At 34.9% G+C, this 26,470-nt stretch overlaps 3 protein-coding genes across 5 annotated transcripts; 1 reads left to right on the top strand and 2 right to left on the bottom strand.

The window, feature by feature from the left end:
- Positions 1–135: 135 nt before the first annotated feature.
- On the top strand, positions 136–676 carry LOC115442826 (dynein light chain roadblock-type 2). The gene has a single exon (XM_030167997.2). It carries the CDS (start codon positions 235–237, stop codon positions 526–528), a length of 294 nt encoding a protein of 97 aa, XP_030023857.1. The 5' UTR covers positions 136–234; the 3' UTR covers positions 529–676.
- LOC115442824 (dosage compensation regulator) lies at positions 673–17,186 on the bottom strand. Of its 3 annotated transcripts, XM_030167993.2 has the most exons (23): positions 16,984–17,186; positions 16,324–16,586; positions 15,795–16,042; positions 13,775–13,948; positions 13,251–13,330; positions 12,728–12,907; positions 11,807–11,901; positions 11,184–11,306; positions 9,779–9,927; positions 9,042–9,168; positions 7,428–7,577; positions 6,998–7,145; positions 6,709–6,809; positions 6,211–6,444; positions 5,774–5,929; positions 4,849–4,979; positions 4,364–4,533; positions 3,520–3,713; positions 2,789–2,903; positions 2,458–2,609; positions 2,022–2,213; positions 1,550–1,708; positions 673–1,298 (listed from the first exon to the last, which is right to left on the bottom strand). In XM_030167993.2, the coding sequence occupies exons 1-23, from the start codon at positions 17,057–17,059 to the stop codon at positions 813–815; spliced, it is 3,903 nt and encodes a 1,300-aa protein (XP_030023853.1). In that variant the 5' UTR covers positions 17,060–17,186; the 3' UTR covers positions 673–812. The 3 variants fall into 3 exon arrangements, with proteins under 3 accessions (XP_030023853.1, XP_030023854.1, XP_037295857.1); XM_030167994.2 differs by lacking the exons at positions 16,324–16,586; positions 16,984–17,186 and adding an exon at positions 14,407–14,450 and having other exon boundaries at positions 15,795–15,943; XM_037439960.1 differs by lacking the exons at positions 16,324–16,586; positions 16,984–17,186 and adding an exon at positions 14,407–14,492 and having other exon boundaries at positions 15,795–15,901.
- Positions 17,187–18,567: 1,381 nt separating this feature from the next.
- On the bottom strand, positions 18,568–25,244 carry LOC115442832 (vesicular integral-membrane protein VIP36). Its single transcript, XM_030168006.2, has 6 exons — positions 25,034–25,244; positions 24,838–24,953; positions 22,136–22,333; positions 21,378–21,540; positions 20,917–21,083; positions 18,568–20,456 (listed from the first exon to the last, which is right to left on the bottom strand). Exons 1-6 carry the CDS (start codon positions 25,158–25,160, stop codon positions 20,244–20,246), a joined length of 984 nt encoding a protein of 327 aa, XP_030023866.1. The 5' UTR covers positions 25,161–25,244; the 3' UTR covers positions 18,568–20,243.
- Between the last annotated feature and the right edge of the window lie 1,226 nt (positions 25,245–26,470).

The raw sequence follows: 26,470 nt of genomic DNA, 5'->3' as shown, positions 1-26,470 counted from the left end.
TAAAAATTCATAATTAAAGAGTAATACAATAGTATGGAATTATCATAGAAATGTCACAAGTGGTCACAAGCATTCAATAAATATTATTCCTTATCCATCCTCTTTCCTCGAAAATAAAATTTTATTTATTTTTAATTAAACTAGATATAATTGTAATATTGACATTCTCATGACATAATTTTATTTCTATAAATACGTCTGACATACTGTGGTTTAGTTTCTTAAATTTTAATAATGGCGAACGAGGCTGAAGAAACCGTACGCAAATTATCCGCGCACAAAGGAGTAGTTGGCGTTGTAGTCGTGAATGGAGAAGGCATACCCATCAAGACTACTTTGGACAACCATATTTCCGTCCAATACGCCGGACTTATGACAGCACTGATCGACAAAGCGAAGGCTGTGGTCCGCGATTTGGACCCTAGTAACGATTTGACCTTTCTCCGCATACGAAGTAAGAAGAGCGAAGTCATGGTAGCACCCGACAAAGACTTTATATTGATAGTGGTTCAAAACCCTGTTGAATGACGAAGGCTTTATCGCGAGAAGTTGCGATTTTGTTTATTTCATTTTTTTTTATTCTTAGTATATTCACGACTGGCAACTAATTTAATACTTGCTGTTTGGTCACTTTAATAAAATAAATTAGTTTTGTTAAATAAAACACTCATCTTAATTATTTAGTTTATTAGGTCAATATTTATCACAATGTTTTTTATTTAAATGTAGTATTATACCTGGTTTCGACCTGTTTATGTAATTTGCCTTAACATATTGCACTTAAATAATTTAATTCTTTAGCTAGGAATGTTCTACCATTGGGTGCCTCCTTCCGGCCAGTCGTTGCTTTGACCAGCGCCAAATCCACCGCGGTTGTTACCATAACCACCGCCAAAACCGCCGAAACCGCTTTGATTTCCGTAACCACCTGGGTTACCAAATCCTCCTAGATTACCGAATCCTCCTCGGTTACCGAAACCACGCTGGTTTCCGAATCCGCGTTGATATCCGTATCCACGTTGGTTGCCGAATCCGCTGTTACCGCCAAATCCGCCGCGTCGGTTGCCGAATCCACCTTGGTTGCCAAACCCGCTTCCCCCGAACCCGTTGCCTTGATTATTGCCAAAGCCGCCACTGGCAAAGTTTCCGCCACTGAAGCCACCGCGGGGCCCGTTTGTGCCCCAGCCCATGGTATGGGCTCTTTTTCCTTCTGATCTAAACATAGGCGTACTGACTTCACGTTGTATGTTGTAATCGCCGGCATCCATAACGCATAACTCTTTTAAACAAAGAATCACCTATAAATAAAAATCAATATAAGTTAAATATTGCTGGACATTGAGATCTAATATTAGATGTATCAGGGTGAGACGAACTAAATGCAGTCACATGCAGTGATTTGTATTTTGAAGTTCAAGGTAGTATTGCTAATTTTTATAAACAGGCGCTCGCATAGTAAAGCGTTGCACCCTATCGTTTCTTCAACTCTTGCCACAATTGCGATTTGGCAATATAGTTTTATTATAAAGATGGAATGCGTGGTAATTACCTTCTTTTCAGTGGGTGTGAACTGCAGCACGGCGTCTGGTTCGGCGGCGGCGCGCTCGATGAGTTTATCGATGGCGGGGCGTAACGCCGTCACCAGTGCCGCGGAACGCGCGGACATTTGGAAGTTCAACCAGTTGTCCAATCTCACCACCTTGTCTACCTGTTGGCATACAATATAAGCTCACGGTTGTATTCCCGACGAATTGGCAAGGTCCAACTAAGACAAGCGGTGTCACATAACTCATTTTTGTCTCTTATTGTCATAGTGTTTATATACATATATAAAATCTGTACAAATTTAAATGTTTTTGTACTATCACTTTTTAGTATTCGAATCAAAGGTCAAACTTAGTACCTTATAGATTTTACGACCTAACTAGTATTTACTTTTACATATTGATAGTTGATATTAATGAATATAATTTAGAAATAATTCCAGTAACCAAATCGGCACTTTACTATATATTACTGACCCATTCGACTTTCCTGCTGCCAAATAACAGTAGATGCAGCGGCGCCACCATGGTGGTCTGTTTGCAGCTGATGGCGCGTGTGCGCACCTTCTCCCCGAACACGAACAACGGCGACGGGAACTTCTGCTCTTTGCCACTGCAATTCACTGACGTCTTGTGGATCAATGCTGGTTTACCTTCTGTTGTCAACACCTACGATAGAAACAAATACTTCACAAATGTTACAATATTTAGTAAAAAAAGAACGTATTATCATTCAGGAAGCTTATTTGGCTTGTTCTTCAAACTGTCTTTTTTTTCTAATTAAGCTTAAATCTCTTTAGGTGCAGTTTAGTACCGAACTTACATATATTTATCCAATCGGTACATTCTTGAAAGTATAAAGTTTTACTCCTCTGGCTTATGTAGTATGAGGCCAAATGATAATCGACTATACCTTTCTCTTCCCCTGATGTAAACAAACATTAGGATACAGTCCCATGCACATGAGCGCGATCACGACGTCGAGTGTGGGGTCTGGACCGTTGGGTTGCCAGCGCTGCGGGATGCAGCAATCTTCGGGGAATCCAACCGTCGTGGTTAGAATGTCTGAAATATCGTAAGATTACAAAATGAAAATTTTAAAAATATAATGAAATTTCTAAATGTGATGGTAAGAGCGTGCAATAAAATTAAGATTTTTAGCCACATCCCCAAGTTGACGCATAGGTAAAGAATAGAAAATAATTTATTATACATAATGAAAATGTTTAATTTGAACATCTCACTTGTGAGTTGTGATTTAGCCTCAGCGGTGACACGCAGTGTGGTTTGTTGAATTCCCTTCCATTCGCACCATCTCATTTCGGCCTCTTCGCCTTTCGACTTTTCTCTTTCCCACATCTGGAATGTTTTTAAATTCGTATAAGATATTGACTTTAGCTTTAGAATGATGTCTCATTCCTCAGGCGCGTGTGGAATCGTTCGCCATGAATCGTTTGTTGCGCGAAATTACCACACAAGTTTGGTTGTACAAGTAGACGAGTTTGCACTGTGTTTTACACGTGTTTACATGTGAATTTATTGTAATATAATAAATGTGAATATAATATGTAAGCATGGACGTACACGGTGCACGCGCGTAGATCAGTCGCGTGGCTTTAAACGCGTCCATAAATCGCTCTAAAGAAATTTGTAGAGGTTGACAAAATGGCGATCTGATTTTATAGTCTCTCTTTATTTTGTATCCGCTATTATTACCTGACATTGGCAAAATCAGCGATAAATAAACTGTGCCAGCCATAATATAAAAGAAGAAGAAGGAACTTGTACAATATGTCGTGAGTTGTGGCGTACCTACGACTCGCGATCCGTCTTAACTTGAAAGATGTGTATTTGTTTTTTTAGGACCCAATAGTAAAAACGTTATAAATGTTACATGTAAAAACTTTTGATGGCCGACATCATTTTGGTCATGCCAAGCTATTGTTTCGCCACTGCCTGTGAGTGTAGTGTGTACCTGGAAGGCGTTGAGCATTGCGACGTGGTCGGAGGCGCGACTGCCGGCTAAGGCGAGCTGGTGATGCGCGAGGCGGCGACCGCCCTCCACCAGGAACACCTCCGGGAACGTCGTCGAGTTCGCCGCCATGGTCGTTAACGCGTCGCCCACGCCCATCACGAAACCCAGCACCATCATCTTACCCAGGCGTGGCTCTGAAAAACAATTATGCTTTATATCGAGCAATACAAAGTATATTAGTTTAATAGCAGACAAAAATGTTAGCTAATGTAGAGACCTAAGGTGCACGTGACTTAGAGGAATAATTTAGGTATAAACTTGACTTTGATGTGAAATATCTAATCATGCGTCAATAGGTAATAATAGGGTAACGAATACATTATTTCCGATGAAGTCACTTCGTCTTTTCTCGTTTTTTGACACTTAGCCCCTCTACCAAAATTTGAAAGCTTGTAGTTGGTTATTTTTTTTTTGGATTTTAATCGTTCTCTCTATGTTAGAATTTAAGAATTTAAAATTTATATATAGTAGACATATATACAAGTGGCCTTATTACCCGACGCTATGCTATACTCTAGCAGTCAACTTTTGGGCGATATAGAGATGAGACAATGTGGGTGTATATAAAACATAAATAAGATAACACATATGTATACTATTATATAAAGCTGAAGAGTTTGTTTGTAACCTATGTGTTATTCTGATGTATAACCAATATTACTGTAAAGTTCCATCCAAATCCATTCAGTAATTTTTTCGTGAAAGAGGAACATACATCTATACACATCCATCCTCACAAACATTCGCGTTTATAAATTAGCATGACATGACTGAATGAAGTTACCGATGGGCAGCTTGGCGAGGATGGTGCCGAGCGGAGTGAGCGCGTCGGCGTGGTCGAGGCAGCCCAGCTCGCGCAGCAGCGCCTCCGCCTCGATCACCGCGTCCAGCGGCGGCGGCTCCGGCGCCTTCGACAGGAAGTGGCCGATCGAGCCCAGCCGCAGCAACTTGATGCTGCCATGTATACAAACCTCATTAGATACAGATATGTTCATTTATTATACTTCAAATAATATTACTGACAGCTTAAAACGACGGAGTTAGACTGGGGTAAAGGTTACGCGTCTACAACCGAATACTTATAAAAACTTTTTAACAAAAAATTTTACTGCCTCCAAATACCACTAATAATCAATGAATACTTAAAGTGATCTATATGAGGGTTACTACTAATTTTGGAGTTGGTAACATTGTTTGCTCATAATTTTTTTCTATGATTAAAAAGAATACAATTTACACTGAAGATCATATAATATGTTCAATGTTTACCTCAAAGCAAGTTCGTGCAGCGGTGTCCTAAACATCTCAGCGGTGAGATGCTCCTCCAGCTTCTGGTACCGCGCCTTCGTGCACAGAGTGAAACACACGCCTGGACGGACACGACCTGCGCGACCCTTACGCTGGTGATATTAAGGTATAATTTGCAATACATAAATTGTTTTGAAAAGATCATTTACGGTCGATTACAATAAATGATACCAAATACTACCTCTGAATCAATAAAAATAACCAATCAAAATACTTTTTATTATAGTATAGTTATTTGTAAACTTTTATGTGGTCATTGGATGCCCGATCCAGATCAAGTTACTTTGTAAACGCGTTATTTACCCGAACCCATACGTTCACAATTTGAATGACGCGATTATCAAGAATGGTGAACGCGCGACTATTAAGGTAAACTTTATTTTGATGCAGTTTGGGTAGTTAATCGAACGATCTAACCAAGATCGTAGAGAAGACCCACGTAGGGGCGTAAGGGACTTAATCTTTCTTACTCTATTTTACTTAGTTATATGTTACGACTTACGATTGATACATCACTTTGAGGACATAAAAATATACATCGATATATGTACTACGTACTAGATCTGGCGTTCCGTACACTCATTGTGTTCGACTCAACTGTACTGTAATCCATATATCTATCTTTAATATTATTTCAACACTGACAGCGTGCGGTTATGTACGAAGTGGCGCTCATAATATAAGAACTCGAGTCTAAGTGTAAACCTGGATGTGAATAAAAAATATTTGTCAAATCAGTTAAATTACTTGTTGTTCAAGTGAATAAATAGGTTATAACAGTGACATATTGGTAATTAAAATAATTAAAATTTTGAACAAATAGTTTATATGGACGATCGTGTCTATAGAATATATGTCAATGAAAATATATGAGTAACAACAATACCTGTTCTAAGTTCGTCCTGCTGGCCCACACGGTGGCGTATGACGTCATATTGTTGTGTGACGTAAACAGCTTCATCTTAGCCTTGCACGAGTCTATCACGTAAACGACGTCGTTGATGGTTATCGACGTTTCCGCCATGTTTGTTGACAGGATCACCTGATTTTTTTTTTGTATTTTTATAAGTTTTCTTTTACACTTTCATGGTATTATCAACTTTTATAAAGCAATAATTGAAAAAAAAAACGTCTTCCTAAATATTTGTGATGTTTTTATCGATAACAAGAAACACTATGTCAGTTGGCACTTCCCACAATTGGCTGTATAAACTATGACTTAGAAACGCAGTTCGCTAGTACCGATTTCCGTCATTCTATGACGTCACAAGCATAAAGTTCAAACCAAATACCTTTACGTATATAGTGATATCGATTACTGACCTTTATGATGCCTGGTGGCGGCGTCAGGAACACTTTCTTCTGATCTTCCTTAGGGATCTGACTGTGTAGTGGCAATATGACGAACTTAGACGTATCGCCGAATAGTCGGTGTTCAGACAGATACCTCATGAGCGCGAATATTAGTTGCCAACCAGGTAGGAATACTAGCACAGCCCCGTCGCTTCCCAATTTGGTTATGTACATGAGTATAGCTTCTATCAGTTCGAATCGTAGCTGTAAATAAAGAGATTATTGTTTACGCATTAAGAAACTTTACAAAATGGATTTTAACATGTATAAAGTACATTTCAATTGACAGACCAATCGATTTAGGTTATTATCGATTAAATTTTCAAGAGCTATAAGCGACAATAAATATTAAAAAATTTCGCCTCTTTGAAAACTTGAATCGTGATATCTAATGAGTGATCAGTTTGAGTTTAATAAATACAAATACAATATAACAATTATTATAATGTCAAGTAAGGAATCACTCACGTCTTTTTCCGACAATTGACGCACAGCTTCAATCGTGCTCGGGGAATATCCTTCGCCCAGATTACAGTTCTTGTTCAAATCTTCGTCTTGCTCGTCGACATCTAAATGAATGGGATCAGAAATTAAAATAATTATCATTAGTAGCAGCTTCGGATCCACAGAACACATTTTGAAAATCGAATTCAGTTTAACATGATAACTTATTTTGATTGGTTCATTCTTACTATTGATCCGCAGTTAGAGGTTAGGATTGATTATTAAAATCTGTAAGTCAATTATATAACAATACCTTCATCATCGTCATCGTCGTCATCCTTGTTGTTAGCTTTCTTGCCGCTCGCCTTCCGTTTCCTTGTGTTAGGAGGCGGCATGAAGCTGGTTAATTCGATAAAATCTTCCAAAAAGTGTTGCGTCACGGGGAACGTACGACCTGGGACCTAGACGCATAGGAATAAAAATTATAAAATAATATCTGAGAGATAAGGTGTATAGGCAAACAGTATCGGTCGAGGTACATTTTTTAAATAAGAAATAAATACATGATATATATTTTTTTTAAATATTATAGCTATTAAGCGACGGAAACTCTTGACGAATGGGTGTGACGTCATCGCTACAATATACGAGTGTGCGAAAGAGTTGGCTACATCACTAAACTGCCACTTTATCGAACTTCGGCAAAAAAATCTGCAACATAGACGTAAGGTGGAAAGGATTACCTCAATAACAGGGCAATTGCCGAAGTAATTTACGAACAGAGTCGTGTCGACGGTCGCAGACATGAGAATGATGCGCAGGTCCGGGTAAGTATGGACCATGTCTCGGAGCAGGATCAACGCGAAGTCCGTGTCCGCGTCGCGTTCGTGCACCTTGGGGGAATAATCAGTTAATTTAGGACCAAATAATGTTCCTGTTCACCAGTTACTGAACATCTTATAAATACTGTGTTGCAGTGGCGAAGGGTAAAATTTTTCAAAAGGTAATTTTTTTAACCCGAGGCAATAAAAATGCTTTATTGAACATATCAGGGCCAAATCAACAGAAAACAAAAACTAAGACAATCATAAATTAACCTTAAAGGGAAGCCGGTAGGAATAGGGTTGTATGGTCGCTTCGCCACTCCTGTGTTGCCACTGTTAGTTTATCTTAAGTATGGGCAACATTAATCTATATATATAAAAATCAATTGCTGTTCGTTAGTCTCGCTAAAACTCGAGAACGGCTGAACGGATTTATCTTATCTTGGTCTTGAATTATTCGTGGAGGTCTAGGGAAGATTTAAAAGGTGAGAAAAATTCGAATAATTGCCGGGAAAATCCTCAAAACAGCATTTTTCTATTTCCCATACAAACGTTTTCTAACTAATACGTAGAGTCAATTTGTAATTTATTACCGCTGCATAAAGTTCAAATTCGCGTGCGCGTTGGAGGATCTAATATCGCGTTCTGAAACTCAACAAAAGTGAAAGTGAATCGCGAACGCGACAAAATTGCATAGTCTCAAAATACATAGTACATAAATAGTGGTCGGCTTCGAGAAACTCAATTTTAGCTAACTTCAGTTGTTAATCTGTCCGATTATTTTTTAATAAGACTATATAGAAATCGAAAGATAAATCTTAAGTTTTGTCACAAATTAAATTATGAATCTTAAGTTAAATTTCTGAACGCAATCATAATATTTGACATTAGATTTGACAACCAACTAATATGTCAATCCATCCTGTCGCATTTCAGAGCACGGAAAAAGTATTATTACGATATTATATCTATCTTTGTGGTTACGTGCGCGAGAACTTTCTTTACTTTGGTGATCCTTTGTGATAGTGACATTCCAAGTAATGTGCTCTTTTTGTGATAGTGACACTTTACTGCTAAATGAGCGGGAAATTTTCTCACTTTGATTAATTACAATTTACGATGCCGAGGAGAAGACGACCTGACTTAGGTCGTCGTAGTCAATCAAATGTGCGAAGAGCTACCTCACGTGCTAACCGCACTGATGACCAGAGACAGACAGATCAAGAAAATAGTCGTATTGCTATGTCAGAATTGCGTTCTTTAGTGAGTGACAATGTAGGAGATAGGCTAAATTATTTATTCAATAAATGCTTTTTTATTAAATACGGATTCGATTTGTTTGTTTTAAAATCATTTTATACAAAAGATTAGGTCTTTTATTTATCCATGAGGTAGTATGAAGTCTGCCGGGTCAGCTAGTTCAATATATAAATATGTCTTGCTAGATAGTCTTGATTAAAAAATACTTTAAATTTAATAAAATATTATTATTTTTTAGTTTATCTCTAGTCTACAGTAGGATGGTACACATACCTCATCAACAAGAACATGGCTGACTCCTCGAAGTCCGTTCTCCAACTTTCTGAGCAAAACACCAACGGTGCAGAACAGGATCGAACCGTACGGACGCGGCAGCACAGATTCGAAACGCACTGAGTATCTGTAAGAAATAATTCAGTTTCGATAAGTAAATATGATACAGCAAAATTATATGGATAAGAATTTTATTTAATGTGGCAGATTTATGATCGAATTATGAACAATCTTGAGCGATATTTCTAGATTGATTTTGGTAATGGCCAATCAGAACAAAATTTTATATCAGTCCTCACATATACTCATTCTGATTGGTGTAGCGATAGTGGTAGCATAGTAGTAATTGGTAGACAAACAGTCAGCATAATTATCTCATCTGGCGAGAGTTAATCATTTCTCATCAATTGATAAAACATCTCGCCACTTACTATCAAGTGCTCTGGAGTAACTTTGCCGTACCCGACAAAAGAGGTTATAGAGACTATCTTGCCACTACGCATACAATTCGTTTAAGCGAGGATTAGCAGTGGCACGCATTTTATAACACCGAGCGGTGAAACTCGGCGAGTCTCAGAGAACACTAATCTATCTTTATCCTGCAATGAAATTATTCAAATAGAAACATAAGGAACAGTTGGAAATATTAATTGTCCATTTCCCTCCATAGCTAACCGTTAGACAAAATAATGAACTAAGGAGGCATTTGAAATATTTGAGCGATAGAGGTGTAGTACCCGACGCTGTTGCCGAGGTCCTCGCAGCGTTCGTTGGCGACGCGCTCGGCGACGCTGACGGCGGAGATACGGCGCGGCTGCGTCACGCACACGTTGGCCCACGCGCCCTGCCCGCTCGCGATGTAGTCGTCCAGGATGTACTGGCACACCTGCAGCAATAACACGTCTGGGCCCTTATTCTGTATGATAGTGTAAACGCGTAACGCGGCCGCGTCATGTTATCTTCGTGAAATATGTGTGGAATGGTATTCTGTAAGCCAATTTCTATAGTCCTAAACATGATACGTTGTGTTACGTGCTTGTTACGCACTGTTAAAATAACATGCGGGATAGAAAATAAGGCCCCTGTAGCGACAGCGCAACACATAGTAACACCAAGATGCTTGGATGAGTGTCAACTCACGTACGTCACGCACCACATTAGTATATAAGCACCATTTGTACATGGAATAAATCAGACCAAATACCAACTCGTGTCTCATTTCGTCTTGCCATAAACTTATGGCAAACATCTCAATCCCTGACCGGATTCAAGAATAAACCAATCAAAGTAAGTCGTAAAAAAACTTTATTCTTATTGGTTCATTTTTGATTTCGATCCGAAGTTAGCAATTACATCGTTTATTGACATTAGCCGTAGATAAGGTGTAGAGATTGTTTATGGTATTATCTCGGCAAAGGTACTGTTTTACGTTTGATTGTTACATTGTAATACCAATAAAATAAAGAAAAAACATTATCTCGCAATAATCGCCAAAATGCTGCCCACTTTGCTGGATGTTTGCCTACTGACCAAAGGATGTAAATCCGATAAAAAATCTATTTTACTTCCGCGTATGTATAATAGCTAATAGTATATACAAATAGCTTCGCCCGCACAAAACAGTTATTCCGTTATAAAAGTAGCACTAAAAGTAATGTAGCTATTAATGCAAAAATTTTAAAGTAGATTTAGTAGTTCCTGAGATTAGCGCGTTCACACAACTAAACGAAAAACTCTTCAGCTTTATATATTACTATAGATTTAAATGCATTAAGTTTACGCTATTATCGATTCCATATCGATATGATACGAGACCATATCGATACGATATTACAATTCTGAGCAATGTGTAATATGATATAATGTACGTTACCCATATTCAAAATCTTTTTAGGAATATAACACCGTTTACATAACGAAAATCCATGATTTATTACATTGTTTATGATACATGTCGTATATATAATTGAGAGTCGTGCATCTTCTGCGCCGACGCATAAAGTCCAAGGATATCTGGCAAAACTGACACGATTGACAGTCGTGATCATTTAACAAACAGGGAGGGACTAAGCAACGTACAACTTGCTCGTCGACGCTGTCAATAAATTCCGCTATAAATAAAACAAAAGCTTTACAACTGACCTGCGTAGTTTTACCGCAACCAGTGTTACCTCTGATGATTATAACCGGGTTTTCGTTGATCGCTTCCATTATCTGCGAACGCATCGCGTACACCGGCAGTTGTTCCCTTTCGCGTACACTTTCCTGTTCGTGAAGAATTAAATTTTTTATTGTAAACGAAGTATTATGAAAATAAATTTAATTTGCATATATTATAGTGTTTTGCCTTAGATATTACCATGGGCGCCGCCAAGATGAGTTTTAAATAGGTGCATCTGCACCTGCGCACTATACTACATAATGTCATTAAGGTTTTTTTTTTAATTCAAATCACGCGGGTTTCTTGAAAAGGCATTATCATAAAATAAACCTTTGTAGTCGATAGTTCCCATTGTTGCAGATTATTAATATTATTAAATTCAGAGGCTTATATTTTTTGTGGTTTATGTCTGGGCAAGGACTCCCCTGTAGTAGGTCCCCTGGGTCGGGTACCCTGAAGTAGGTACACATGCGAGTGAACGTGCACTTGCACATGTGCCTACTTGCACCCCCATCTCGGCGCCCATGCATATTACAAAATTACAGTAAATACGATTTAAAAAAGACGGATACCTAGATCTATATGAAGGAAATAAATCACTTACTTGATACAGTGTACTGTTCTGACACACGTTGCGATGGTGTTTCTCTAAATCAGCACTTATATCATCCAGACTTGTTGTAGCCAATGGTCCTTCATCTGTGAAGCAGCATTTCATTGTTGTATCAAAATGGATAACATTTAGATCTTTTTCAACAGAAAGAGCAGCGAACTCCGAAGATTGTAATTTATTTCTATTTCAACCTGGATTTATTTTGACACTTTATATAAAAGTAGTTTTTGCTCGCGACTTTATCCGCATGAAGGAGTTTTCGGGATAAAAGTCGTAGTATATATTTTCCCGAGATAGAAAGTAGCTGTTTAAGACAAACAATCCTATGATACATCATCTTTGTCTAATTCTAACTGTGTAGGCGGCGTACGCCAAGATAGCAATTTTTATCGGACTTGCTTGATATGTATCGTTATATTATGACCAAATTACACAAAATCATTATAAATTATAACCTATGTGTTATTCTGATATATAACCAATAACATTGTAAAGTTTCATCCAAATCCGTTCAGTAGTTTTTTCGTGAAAAGGAACAAACATACATTCATCCTCACAAACTTTTTGGGGGTATATATTTATTTATTTAATTTTATAATTATATAGGGTATATTAATAACAATAATAATCTGTAATTAGGTCGAACATTACAAAGGTGGCCCAGGGGTCACGCTCGCACACGCGTCCTTCCTTAAAAACGGCCGGCCCGGTAATGCCGGCGCGCGGTAAAGTGGACTCACCTTTGTAATTGTCGACCTAATTACCGATTATTATTGTTATTAATATACCCTATATAATTATAAAATTAAATAAATAAATATATGGCCGATAACTTTCGCATTTATAATATTAGTAGGATATTAAAACATCCGTATATTACACTATTTTCACACATAAAGGCGCAACGTGTACCGATATTGCACCCAGTCCATGCGTTCCAGTTGGGCTGCGGCGGCGACCACGGCACGACGCCGCCCGGCGCGGGCTTGGCCTCGCGCATGGCCTTCACGCGGTCCACCTGCACCAGCGTCACGCCGGCCTGGCCCTCCGCCTGCTGCCCGGACTCCACGTCCACTGGCGTTATGCCCAAATCTGAATGACAAATAATGGTGGTGAATATTTATACTATTGTTTCTTGCTATAGTTTTGTTGGATGCGACGTTTAATAATTATAGATAACATTTCATGTATTATAGAATACTTCTAATAGTTTTGGGCTGGACATACTCCATTACATATAATAAAAAATCATTAATCATTTGTAAAATTATATCAGATGATGAAAATATGTGTTGGGTTTTATGTATAATGCTAGTATCATATTTACACTGTTTACCAGCATTCGCACAGACGATAGATTGATGAACCAGAAATAGTAGATTGATTTTCACCAGTAATATTACTAGAGAAGATAATTTTTCAGTAAAGGTATTACCTTCTAGAGTTTCTTGCAACTTCTCCTCAAGCTGTGGATCAATTGCAACAGGATAAGGCTTCATGATGCCTTCCGCCGACCTGTAACAATTACATTTCTATGAATGAAGTAAAAATAATTTAAGATTAAAATACTATATAATTATTTATTTTTATTTTATGATGACATTCGAAAACGCGTGTGACAATTCAAACTTACCAAAACAGTTGTTTATTAATATGGTAAAATGATAAAATTTACATAAAATATAAAATTTTAAACACCCTGTACTAACAGAGAGAGAAAAGTGAAATTTTCCGAAAAGAAACCCGACACAACATGTAGATACTAATATGCATGAATGCCGTCGGGCAATCATTCTAATGATAATTAGATTCTACATAAAGGAAAGCCGGCAGGAATCAAGTTACATGGACCCTTCGCCACTGCAAAGGGCTATATCACAACTTTCAAGTCTGACAAATACTTTAAAATTTAGACAAAAAAAAAAACAAGTCCTAATAAATATTAAAAAACCCAATCACCTGTCCTTCTTAAGCGTGCCGCTGAAGGCCTCAATCACACCGAGATGGTACAGCTGTCGCACGATGGACAGCGCGCAGGATTTGCTCGCCGTCTGCTTGTTTGATGCGGTCTCATGGGCGGTCACGTTGCGCCCCAACTCGCGAACGTATATAGACATTTCACAGGAGAAGCTCCTGTGTACATTGCTTGAATTGTTATATTCAGTTATAATATTTTTTAAGGTGGTATTGTATAATAAATCCACAGTGCATGTGTGCGTAATACATATTATAATGTGTTTCAAGATGATCATAAAACAAAATCAGAAATTATGATTTTGTTTAGTTACTGAAATGCAGTTAGAACACAGTAAAACAACACTTCTTTGGTAACATACCTACCAAAAAATGCAATACATTTTTGACAGACATAAAACTCAAACAAAAAATGTATGTCCATGATTGTCTGTTTATTGTGGACAATGTCTAAATTAGTATACCATACTGATACCATAATGATTTGTATAACAACTAGAAACCATGTTATACAACAAAATTATAACATTTTAAACTTTATTCTAATTAAGAAAGCCCAGTTTACAGTTATTATTAAAACCAATATAAAAACCAAAAATACATAATATGATACTCACTATTTCGGCGACGTGGGAATATTAGCGTGTCGAACAATCTGGAACTGTGGCCAAGCACACTATAGTCAGTTTAAATAGCTCAACACCTGCATTCAGAAAATATCCAAGACATATCATTATGTTGCATACTCACTTGTACAGATATACAAACATAGACCAAATGTATTGTCACATTTATTTTTTAAAATTCTTAGTATATATTCGTTTTTTCACGATTTTTATTTTTATTACAACTTTGATATCAATAAAATCTTGATGATGATCATTTTCCTTTACCAATATCTCATTCAAAATCTATTTGCAATTTCAAAACAATTAAGATTCAGAATGTCACACTTACAATAAAAGTCAAAAAATAGCAAAATATGTAATCCAGTAATAAATTAAATAAATTAGAATTATATTATGAACATTCACTTTTTATATACACTATGTCTTGGATATTTTCTAAAAAATCTACTATTTGCGTTTTAATAAATTGACATAGTGTTTTAATCTAAAGGCAACTTTGATTCAATCACAAAATTGCCTTCAGTTATAGTATGAATAATTTAGAAACAACTTTACCCACAAATCTGATTAAATTTCATATTTTAAATGGATCTTCAAAATGGATCTCACTTTGAATGTCCATTCAAATCATAAAGCTTGGCCACACCTCCATATTGTCTATAGAATAAGTCAGCCATTGATTTTTCAATTGATATGAATAATCAGTGGCTTATATGCTAATTATATATTATAAACTGATGCCTGAAGAGATTGTTCAATATATTGAATAAATAAATATCTAACACTACTCTAATGTACAATTGTTTACAAAGACATTTTAGATTATCTCAAATTCAATAATGTATAAAAGTAATGACATTTAGTGATACTGTATACTAATAAGTATATGAAGTGATAAAAAAATATGTAACAGTTTAGTTGTTAAGGTTTTTTTTCATTATTATTAATTAAAAAAAGACAAATACCAAAAGTAGAAAGCAGAAAATTTACCCTAAACTATAAATTCTGGTTTCACCTTTAAAATTATTGCTTTTCAAAGTGGTGACATATATTTATCTGTTTTCTCATGTCACAGTACTGAAGAGAGGAGATATTATTTAGTATTAAGTTATATTTAAACTTGAGAATCAACACAAAACACAAATTATATAACAGTAACTACATGTCCTAAAAATCATCTATTTAAAAGTTTGTAAAATTTTGTAAATTACCATAAGAGTGTGAAGTGATTTGGGTATGGATGAAAAAGAAAAAATATCTTAAGATATAAATGTTTCGGGAATAATACTAAATTAATATTTAAATTATTCAAAAAAAGTAAAATTTGTACATGATTATGATGCAACATAAAAAACATTACTTATTTTATTACAAACCGTATGTGATCAGGGCCAACTGCCTTGTATATGTAGTCCGTATTGATCTTATTGACTTGTAAGAATTGATGGAGTTTGGACTTTGCATTTTCCATGGTCCAGTTGCCATGCAGACTAGCGTTTACATCAAGATCTTCAGCCTCTTCTACATTTTTCTGCTGTTGTAATCGGTCCATGTACGTAAAGTTCTGGTTTTGACCACCATATGCTTTGTACGCTTGTCCCATGCTTTGGGGATCCATTCCTTCCTGTAATTGTTCCAGAATGATCATATTACATTGTATTACGGTAGAACATGGCGAGACTCTCCATTTGTAACAATAACATACAACACTTGTAACATGCATGTAAACTGTATTCAGGAAACAAATTATTTGATTTCATTACAATCTTTGGAAATACATAAGCTGATTTTAAATAGTTTCAGGACCCAGGTTATACCATTCCAGTCAATAACTAGATATGAAATACAATAATAAATGTCAATAAATTGATTATACACAAATTTGTTTAAACAAAGTTAAGTCACCTGGAAAACCGGTCTCTGCTGTTGGTCAGCATTTTGCTGATTGTTTTCAGCATTAGCTGGTGTGGTGTTAGCATTGTCTGTCTTTATTTTTATATCCTCAGGGACTTCACTTGCAGGCACTTGCTCACTTCGCACTAAATAGTTGATGAAGTCCCGAGAAGCGTTCATCTGGGCCTCTTTTTTGGTGGTGGAATTACCAGCCCCGACATAGGAAATGCCTTCAACTCTCACTTCACAAAGGAAACGCTGGCGATGCTTTGGACCTGAGCGGAAGAAAAAAATTACAGATTTTTTTTAACGAATTACATACAAGCCTTGACACTATTTCCACAAAAAGACAATATGTAAACTACAGCTCAAAATACTATAAAACTAAATCTAATCATAGAACAAATATTATAGAATGTTCTCTAGTTGATCATGATAGCGAAATTAATTATAATGACAATATTTACAAATCAAAGTTAGTTTATTATCACTGTCACAGGAAATTTTTGGAAGGTTATAAAAACGGCAAACGCCGAGAAAGGACAGCTGCAAAGTTTTGATCCTTTTTATATCAAGTAATAACGATTTTTATTGAATAACAAAGCGTTATAGAGGTATAAGACAGGAATAAACGGGAATTTACGATAAAATCAATACAAATTTTCCGGTTACCTGTGGCGCGTATATCGAACTGTGGTGATAAATTTTTCTTATTGCACCAGGAATGCAGGAACGATTTACTATCCATGATGGACACGTTTCGTACACTGACTATTTAAAATTGTTTCTTTTTTATTAATAAACGCGACAAAATCACATAAATCACAGTGCAACACCTCATAAACGTAATTTATTTTTTGACAGTAGCACAGACAGTAGACACTTCGGTGTTGCAAAAGTGAAAATTTACCTTACATCTTCCACCAAAAAATCGGGCGATTTTTAAATCAAAATAAAAGCAAATTAGGTATTATACGTAACTATTATGAAAAATAATTTATTAGTAGCGTTAAAACTAGAAGAAATATTACATCTTTCTTACAACTTTGGCAATGTGCATGGTTATTTCCATGTGCTTTTTACCATTTAGAGCAAAGGTTCTCAAACTTTTTTCCTCATAGACCCCTCGAACACCTCAGTCCCCCTCGCCATAACCATGGGACCTGCAGTCTTTGAAACGTTGGGAGAGAATTATAATATACAAAACAACAATGAAATCCGAAAAATTGTTTTATTATAAGTCCATCATTCGTGTAGACATAAATCCTCAGCATAAATCAATCATTATGAATGTTATTTATTTTTCGGGATGAAAGTCCTGCTATATAATTTCCCGAGATAGAAAATAATAATAACAATCCTTCCTAGGGTCTCAAATTATTTTCATACAAAAGTTCATCGAAATCCGTGGGGTAGTTTTTGAGTTTCTTGTCTCGAGACAGATACGATGGAGGACTGCTTCATAATATATTTTTTTGAACTTTAATCGTTTACGCTTTAGTTCATGCATCGGAAGCTTTCAAAAGGAATAAATTTTCCCATTTTTTCAATTTATTTTATTGATGTTCCAATTCTATTGGTCATAGCGTGATATTATATTGCATATAGCCTTCCTGGCTGGATGGGCTATCCAACAACAAAATATTATTATTCAATTCGAACCAGTAGTTCCCAAGATTAGCGCGATCAAACAAACTCTTCAGCTTTATATAATAGTATACACGGAATCTCTGGCCCTTGAGATCTTCATGGCGAAACTTTGACAGATTTTTGTTACATTCCACGTAGATTAAGGTCTAGTACCGACCACAGACTACAAATAAAAAAAACACACAATTTATTCCCGAAGGGATATGCAGAGGCGAAAAGTGGGTGCCATGATTTCGAGATCATGGCACCCACTTTTCGCCAAGTGTGTTCCGTCCCATGATGTGATAGAGAGTGAGCCTACCGCCATATCGGGCACAAATTCTAGACTCCGGGCTGATACTGAGCAGACAAACCTAAATATCACTTTGCCCAACCCGGGTTTCGAACCACGAACCTTGTCTCGTTCGCGTACCGCGCATGCAGTACAACTACGCTACCGAGGCACTACAGACTAGAGCAGGTAAAACTTCAGACTGGCTTACGTTTTCTTAGTTAATTGTTGACATGATATTTCAAGTCTCTTTGTTCCCTGGGCCATAAAGACGGGCATGAGTTGTATGCACGGTTGTATAGAACATGTCTTATAAAGATAAATTAAAATACGGGTTGAAAATTTTATAAATTATTTTTATTAAAACACACAGATACATACGACACTCATTCACATAAAATACTATACATCAGCACAAAAGAGTACAATTAAAAATTAAATTGTCGATTCTGAACTTTATATCAAAAATTGAGATTCAGATATCTAGGTAATATCAAATCCAAATAAATTATAACGGCTATACTGGTTGATGAATAATTTAGTAGATAACATTTTCTCATAGTAACTCAACAAGGCTGATGTATATATTAAAACTTATTAAAAATAACAATGAACCTATTATATAATCATCTACACATTCCCTTACTCATGTAATATATTTCCAATGTAAATGATCATATATTGTATTGCTTTACTTTCATTAACCTGGACTGAATAAAAATATTTTTCAATATGCAATATTTTAAAATAGGTTACATTCTATGTGTTTACATAAAAATTCACAGCCCAGGCAGTATATAAACTAATCAATAATTTGAATTTTAAATATATGAAATACCTTTCTACCATTACTTAAATTAATCTGTAAATAAAAATCAAACTTTCTATTAATTTAGAGTTTTTACTTTTTACTTAGTCTGTCCTTTAGTATATTTTCAGCCTCTGAATTGTTCGTAAATAAAAATATTATTTAAATCCAGTTTGACTTTTATTTCTACATGACCATATTAAAAATGATGATGAGCAGATTTAAATGAATACGAATAAATAAGTATTATGCATTCGATAGTAGCTTACCGAAAAACCTGGCTTACGCATAATTTAATTACCCCCTCGACAAATATTCTGAATAAGTGTGAATAAAAACTGTACGCTCTATAATGATATTAGTAGTTACCATAAATATCAGTCTGGTAAATAGTTTCTTACAAGGATTGGCATAAACTTACTTCTTAATTATATGTTAGAGAAAATAGACGTGAATATAACGACTATGATATGACCAGATGAGTGTAAAAGATATGCACAAAAACCCAGAGAGCTAAAAAACTACATACATGGTTAACTTAATTGTAAATTATTATTATGTTAGAAGACTTGTGTAGATTGTTTGGGAAGTTTTATTAGAGGATATCATACAAATTATAAGGGTTTCTTATGAGGCTATTCATGTGTTTAGTTCAAGGTTTATTACTAGTTTATTTATAACGGCAAATATGATAAATATTAGTCTTGTAGAGACTGTGCATTGTCGTAGAATTAAAAATTACGTCATTGAAAATTAAAATGGCAGGGACTTTACTTTAATAAGCATGTCGAAATAAAGTATGAATTTAACCAAAATTAATGTAGAATGTCGTTTGGTGAATATCTAGATAAGTTATGTGTGGTCACATCTAAAAATACGATTTGAGGAACAAAATCCATAGACATTCCTTATTTAAAAAATGAATACTGTGATGCATTATTATTCTTTTTTTTTTTTAAATCATAAACATAAATCAGGAATGTGCCAATTTAAAAAAAAATTGTATTTTTTTAACATCGATTGGCGATTCAATATTGGATTTCCATCAAGGTATGAATAAAAGTTGATACTTTTTAGAAAAGGATTTTTTTTTTTTATATTCGTAACCATCACAACTCTTGTACTCTAATTTTCAATACCTGCACTGAATCATTAAAAAAATGCCATCCACTAAGATCAAACCGCCAATCGAGTAAACAACGCTTAGTACAACCGCTTTCTGGAATGTTCCTGCCGTTTCTGGTACCACATGATGCCCAGCACTACGAGCACTATGATGATGATCGCAACCCCCATCATGTAGAGGAAGGTCTTGACCCCGGACATGGCGGGTTTGGTGTCCTCCACGCGTTCTCGAGGCGCTTCGAACGACGCCGCTGATGGAATTATGTTAGAGCGGTCCTCATCCTTGTTTTGCTGTTAAAACAATTTATATGAATTATAGGAAAACATTCTGATTTGTATATATGTATACCATGTAAGTATAAAATGTTACATCAAAATTGTCGGTTTGACCGAGCACACTGTATAAATTGTATATATACACTATACAAATGCTTCTCTAAATTTTAATACATCCTTATTTCATTCCTGCAGCATAGTGACACATCCCACATTGCTCTGGTTCATGTCTTTATACTTGTATTGATCATTGCTGATTTACAAGCCCACTACTCTTACGTTAAGTTTAGACTAGCAAGTGCTTGCAGCAATATATTGCGTAAAAACTTTCAAATTCGTTTACTTTCAACTTGGCGCAAGTCCTGCAAGCTTCTAAATTTTCAGAAGTGAGCATGCCGTGATTGCTTACACGTTAAAATGGTTTCTGGAAGTCAACTTGAAGATTTATTGGTAATCTGAACCTCACTATACTCACCGTCTCTAGCAAGTCCAGCTCGTACATCTTTACGGCGATGATGTCGTGGTTGTCGCTCAGGTCGCCGGTGGTGGCCGACGCGCCGAAGTAGTAACCCGTAGGCAGCTGCACGTTCTCCACCCGGAGGCACTCCTTCCACGCGTTCTTACCGTCCAAATCCGTCGACACTGGGCATATAAAATTCATTTTGGGAGGTATAAAATATGTATCATAATTAAATAGTTTGTAATAAAAAAAAGGAATTATCGAGGGTTTTATTGATTTGGAATCAAGTTACAATTAGTGAATAGATTCTTTCAGATCTGAAATAAGTACATATTTACTTTAGTTTACTTTGAAATAAAAGCCAAAACACAAACTTGTGACCAGTGATAAAACTCCATGAAGTCAAACAGACCTCTTTAATAAGTTTACTTAGGAATTCTGTAAGAAGTAAGTGACAATTGTAATATACAACTCACCAGTAAGCACATCATCTCTATACATAATAGAAATGTGCGTGTCATGGTTGTAGTTTCTGAACTTAGCCTCGCAGCCGGATATCTGAGTGTGTGTGCCGTCGCGGTCGTGGTCGTAGTGCAGCGTGCCGTTGCTTATCATCGCTGAGATGTATGGGTGTTGGTGCTAATAACAGTACATAACTTGTATATAATTATTTCAGAAACATTACTAGCGTGCTTGCTCAACCATAGTCATGATTTCTTCCACTTTGGGTCAACAAAAAATTATCAACGGGTGAAAAGCTAATTGATTTAGCGACTAATTCTTGCGAGACTCAATTTCATACGTATTTAAAATCAGCATTTTTTCTATGTTTTCATAACATAGTTGAATTTCAGAAAAAAAAATTACGCTTAAGTCAATTAGTCTGTCAACCATCAATATTATCTAGTACATGTTGGTTTCTTTAAGTGCGTAAACGAGCAATTGGGACTGTAAAATTCTATCTGCCATTGAGAAATTAATAATTCAGTCGTTGTGACCCTCGACAATCGCCAGAAGTATACCGACTGACCTCGAAATGCAACTTGCGGAACGAATCAATATGAAGGTTTTAATAAAAAAAAACTTACTAGGTAATTGTGAACAAAATATATCGATTATAATTAGCCGTTCTTCCCGAGAAAAAATAATTAATTTAGTTCCTCAATGTTTTCATAAATATACTCATCCACAAATAATTAATTTAATTACCGAATGTTTTCATGAATATACTCACATTATGAGCGCCGTTGTGGTTACTGTACGTGTCCAGAATAATAGCTAGTCCTGTGAAGTAGTCCTTGCTCCCGAACACCGGGCCAGGATGCATGCGGTCGCGCACGTACCATATCGCGAACCCATCTCCGAACAGATCTTTGCCGCGACCGTGCACTTTGAACTGCACTTGTAACTCCCAGTTGCGTGTGTGACATGGCTGGAAATGATTAAACAATATACAATAAGGAATATTATCATATTGGAACACATGATACAACAATTGTTACAATAATGTAGTACCTGGTGGTCGGCATTTGGTAGGACAATAATAAATGTTTGGTTTACAAAAAAACTGCATGAAATTGCAATTCCCCTATCACCTTATCCCTTAATGTTTATTTATTTCAATGTTTAAAACAAAATAGATTCTAACCTTGCTGCTTGATTGTGCAAAAGTGGTAAAACACATTGTAAAAATTAAAGAATACCTAAATGGAATCTTACACTTACAGGACACATAAATAGTCATTGCATGAAAATGTAAGATGCAAAATCATATTTATTCATATATTTTAATCATTATAATGTTATGGTAAAGTCGGAAATATTATATGATTGTTTTAATAAATCTTAAACAGAATGTTTACTATGATATCCTTTATTATTTTTAAGACATATTTTTTGTTTAAATCCAATAACTTTTTATTAAGCGTGTAACTATTTAAGTAACAGACCGTAACAATCATACAGTGCAGATCACCAACAGCTAAACTGTTTTACATGTGCATTGAAATTCGGATTGTAATGTTAGTTGTGTAAGGTATAGAATTAAAATTTATTGCCATGGATTTCTGTTATGTATCCTTGACCAGAATAGCCATTCTTGTATTGAATGTTATAAAATAAAATCATAATAAGTTGCATTTAATTTATTAGACAGCATATAAGTAGATACTTTGGCATCAATTTGATAAAATTGGGCAGAAATCCATGCCCGGCATGTGTTATTTATCATACATTATAAAACTACAGCTTTATAATTTTGATGATAGGTTAGGCCATCCATATTACATAACTGAATCAAGTTAAACATATATCCACCTCGAAAAATCTGCATGTTCCTGTGGTACTAAATAAAAATACAGAAAAAAAATTACTATGATTTAATTTTGCTACTTACACCATATTTTTATATTTTGATTATATTGTAATTTATTCTCATCCATTGAATCAGTAATCATATGTAACAAAAAGTAAATTGAAACCCAGATTTAATATTTGTTTGTATGTCTACATTGACAAATTTTCAAGACATTCAGGTGGAATTATTCAGCTGTTTAACTCAATAACTGTAATGTATGATGATGAATTTAGTTGCTAATAAAGTGTACAAAAACTTTCAAAACCCTTATAATGACACCAACTGATCAAACATTATGGGTTTATTTCAAAGTCAGTTTTTTCATTTGTAAGTTGGGATATACAAACTTGAATAAAAATTTTCGTGAGTCTGTTTTTAATTAACAATTCCAATTTTAATCTTTGAAACAATACTGAATATTAACCAAAATCAAAGTAAGTAATTTGCATGTATGTAAAAAGACTTTAATGATCATCAGGAGGTCAGAATAAGTGATTATGTACCTTTGATGAAAATGGTGGTTAATCATGTACATACAAAAAAATCTGATAAAAATATAGATAGTTGCTTACAAAGCAAGTTTTAATTAAATTAGGAGAGACTTTAGAATAAGTAAAAAACTGGAATGTTTGTTAGGTAAAGGTAACAAGATTTAAGCATAGTTACAATGAATTTCTTTATAGAATACATTAAATGATATTATTATATTCATTACAGTTTTTAAAAGAAAAAAAAAAATCTCTAGTAATCTATCGCTTTCAATAACTATTATTCCCAAATCTCATTATTTTCTGATAAGGTGTTGGTTATGCACCAAAGTATACATGTAATAATAATCCATTATAATCAATATTCATTAAAACAATTAAAAGTAACTATAAAAGGTTTTTTTAATATTAAAAAAAAATTGATGAAAAAATTCAACAAATTAGGAGTGTTTTTATTATCAACATTAATTTTAGGTATAATTTTTTTATTTTCTATGCCAATATAATATAAATAGAGTAATAAAATTAATAAAGTATGTGCATTTTAAAAAACAGCAATGCCATAAAGTGAGTATGAAAAATTGATTTTATGCCTTTGTAGATAATTGTTAAGATAACAAGTTACATGAAGGTTACTCATATATGCAGACCCGCATAAATTATGCTGATAAGAATATTTAAAAATAGTTAACGAGGGTGCATTGGTAGTTATGGGTCAGATGACTTTATATATCAAACAACTCTCTTGTGCTATAATTGTTTTCAGCAAAATTTTAGTAACATAATCATTTATTTATAACTATAATTGTAATTTAAAATCAATCATTCACCATCTAATATAATATTGAAAGTTATCTATAATTTTGTAATTAGATTCCAGCCTATGATATTATGATATCTCTTAGATCAATCGACCTGTACTTTAATTTCTTTATCTCAATTAAGTTGACCAACATTGGTTTATAAAATTATGACATATCAATATTAAAATCAATCAGTGCTCATCGCTGATTCATCTACGCTAGTTCTTTGTCACTTCTTATCCCTACCTAGTGTATATCAGAGGTGATAATAATAAAATAGCAGACATACCACTGTATTCCAAATAGCACCAGACTTTGATTGCAAATCGGGCGTCAGACGAACGTAATTCGAAGTAACTATTGTGCTACCTAAAAAGTCCCAGTAAGGCACCGACATTCCACTCCCTGCAATAAATTAACAAGGTGTAATGTTCACTCAAATCAGCTAAGAGCAAAGTCAAGTACGAAGAGCCGGGGTCACTCACCTTGGTAGGGTTTTGTTAGAGAATGTTCTCTTCTCACGTAATCTCGTGTGTTCCATTCTGCAAATATAGGAGATACTAATATCGAGACGTAAAAAACGTGGACCCACTTCATTTTTTCACAAAACATTTTTATAATTTCTTCTCGAAATCTATGTGACAGCGTAAACGCCAAATCATGGCAGTAGTAATGTTGCCAATGTAAAGTGTCATAATATCGAAAAAAAACCCGAGAATATTTTATTACTTTGTTTTTGTAAAAAAATATTTCGTATATGTGCAGAATTTATTTGGATTAAAAAAAGCCATTACTATATATCGCTAAACTAGCCAACTAGATTTTCATTCATGACATTCACCTTGAACATAACTATTTTTGTGTGGCTATGCATGTATAGATTGAAATAGTTGAAAAAAAGGGTCTATACGTAAATAGTCCAATATATTTCAATTAAATATTATTAATTTAAAGCTGAAATTATTTTAAAATAAAAACACGGCATTTATCAATTTATAAATATTATAGCCGTCATTCGGAAAATTCTTTACTTATTGGGAACACTGGTGACTCGCTCAGATCACAACTTTATGTTGCCATTATTTTCAAAATTATTTTAATTGAAGAATAATTATTTATTCAATTTAATTTCAAAAAAGTCCAATTATTACTTTACGAATAATAGAGAAAGAAAATAAATGTAAGGTTATAAATATTAGTGATAAATAGCAATTACTGTCACTCATGTCTTCAGTTGAAGTAGTTTTATACCACTTTAACAGATGTCACTGTTATACAATATTGATATTAAAAGGCAACGAAAGCAAGTATTTCAAAACTTTTCGTTATCAATGGATCATGAATAACTTTAATTTTTTTTTAAAGGAATAATATTTATTTTATGTTCGACCTTAATGATTTTAGTTTAATAAATTCCGGATATAGATAGGTAGTCTTGATGGTACGTAGTACTTACCAAGAGACTAAAGCTAAAAGGCGACAGAGGTGGACCTGCAGATATTCTTATAATTTGTAGATAGGTATGAATATTTACTAATAAAGAATAATACAGAAAATAGGTACTATTATATTATCACAATAAAGATTCAAAGAAGAATAGATCTAAGAATAGCCTCTATTCAATTATTTAGTTATCTGGTGTTTTTACACTTTCTTACTTGGCATTTTATTTGTCAAAATTTAATATGACACGAAAGTTCGTTTGGTTCAATGGCCCAGAGTTAAATGCAACGGCGTACATGCAAATGAAAATAACATTTCCCATGACTGTGCAGATATCTTTTCCTGATCTTAATCCAAAGTCGAGGTGTGGGTTTGCAGACGATTTATATTAATTCGTCGTGCGAGATGCTTACTTCCTGCTGGGAGCTGTCCCACTTGTTAACTACTTGTCAAAATAAATATATGTCTTTTGTATGTAC

The sequence above is a fragment of the Manduca sexta genome, chromosome 18 (genome assembly GCF_014839805.1).
Source record: "Manduca sexta isolate Smith_Timp_Sample1 chromosome 18, JHU_Msex_v1.0, whole genome shotgun sequence".
Taxonomy (NCBI): domain Eukaryota; kingdom Metazoa; phylum Arthropoda; class Insecta; order Lepidoptera; family Sphingidae; genus Manduca; species Manduca sexta.
The sequence above is the reverse complement of the archived record's forward strand: the minus strand, read 5'-3'. Positions and strand labels throughout refer to the sequence as shown.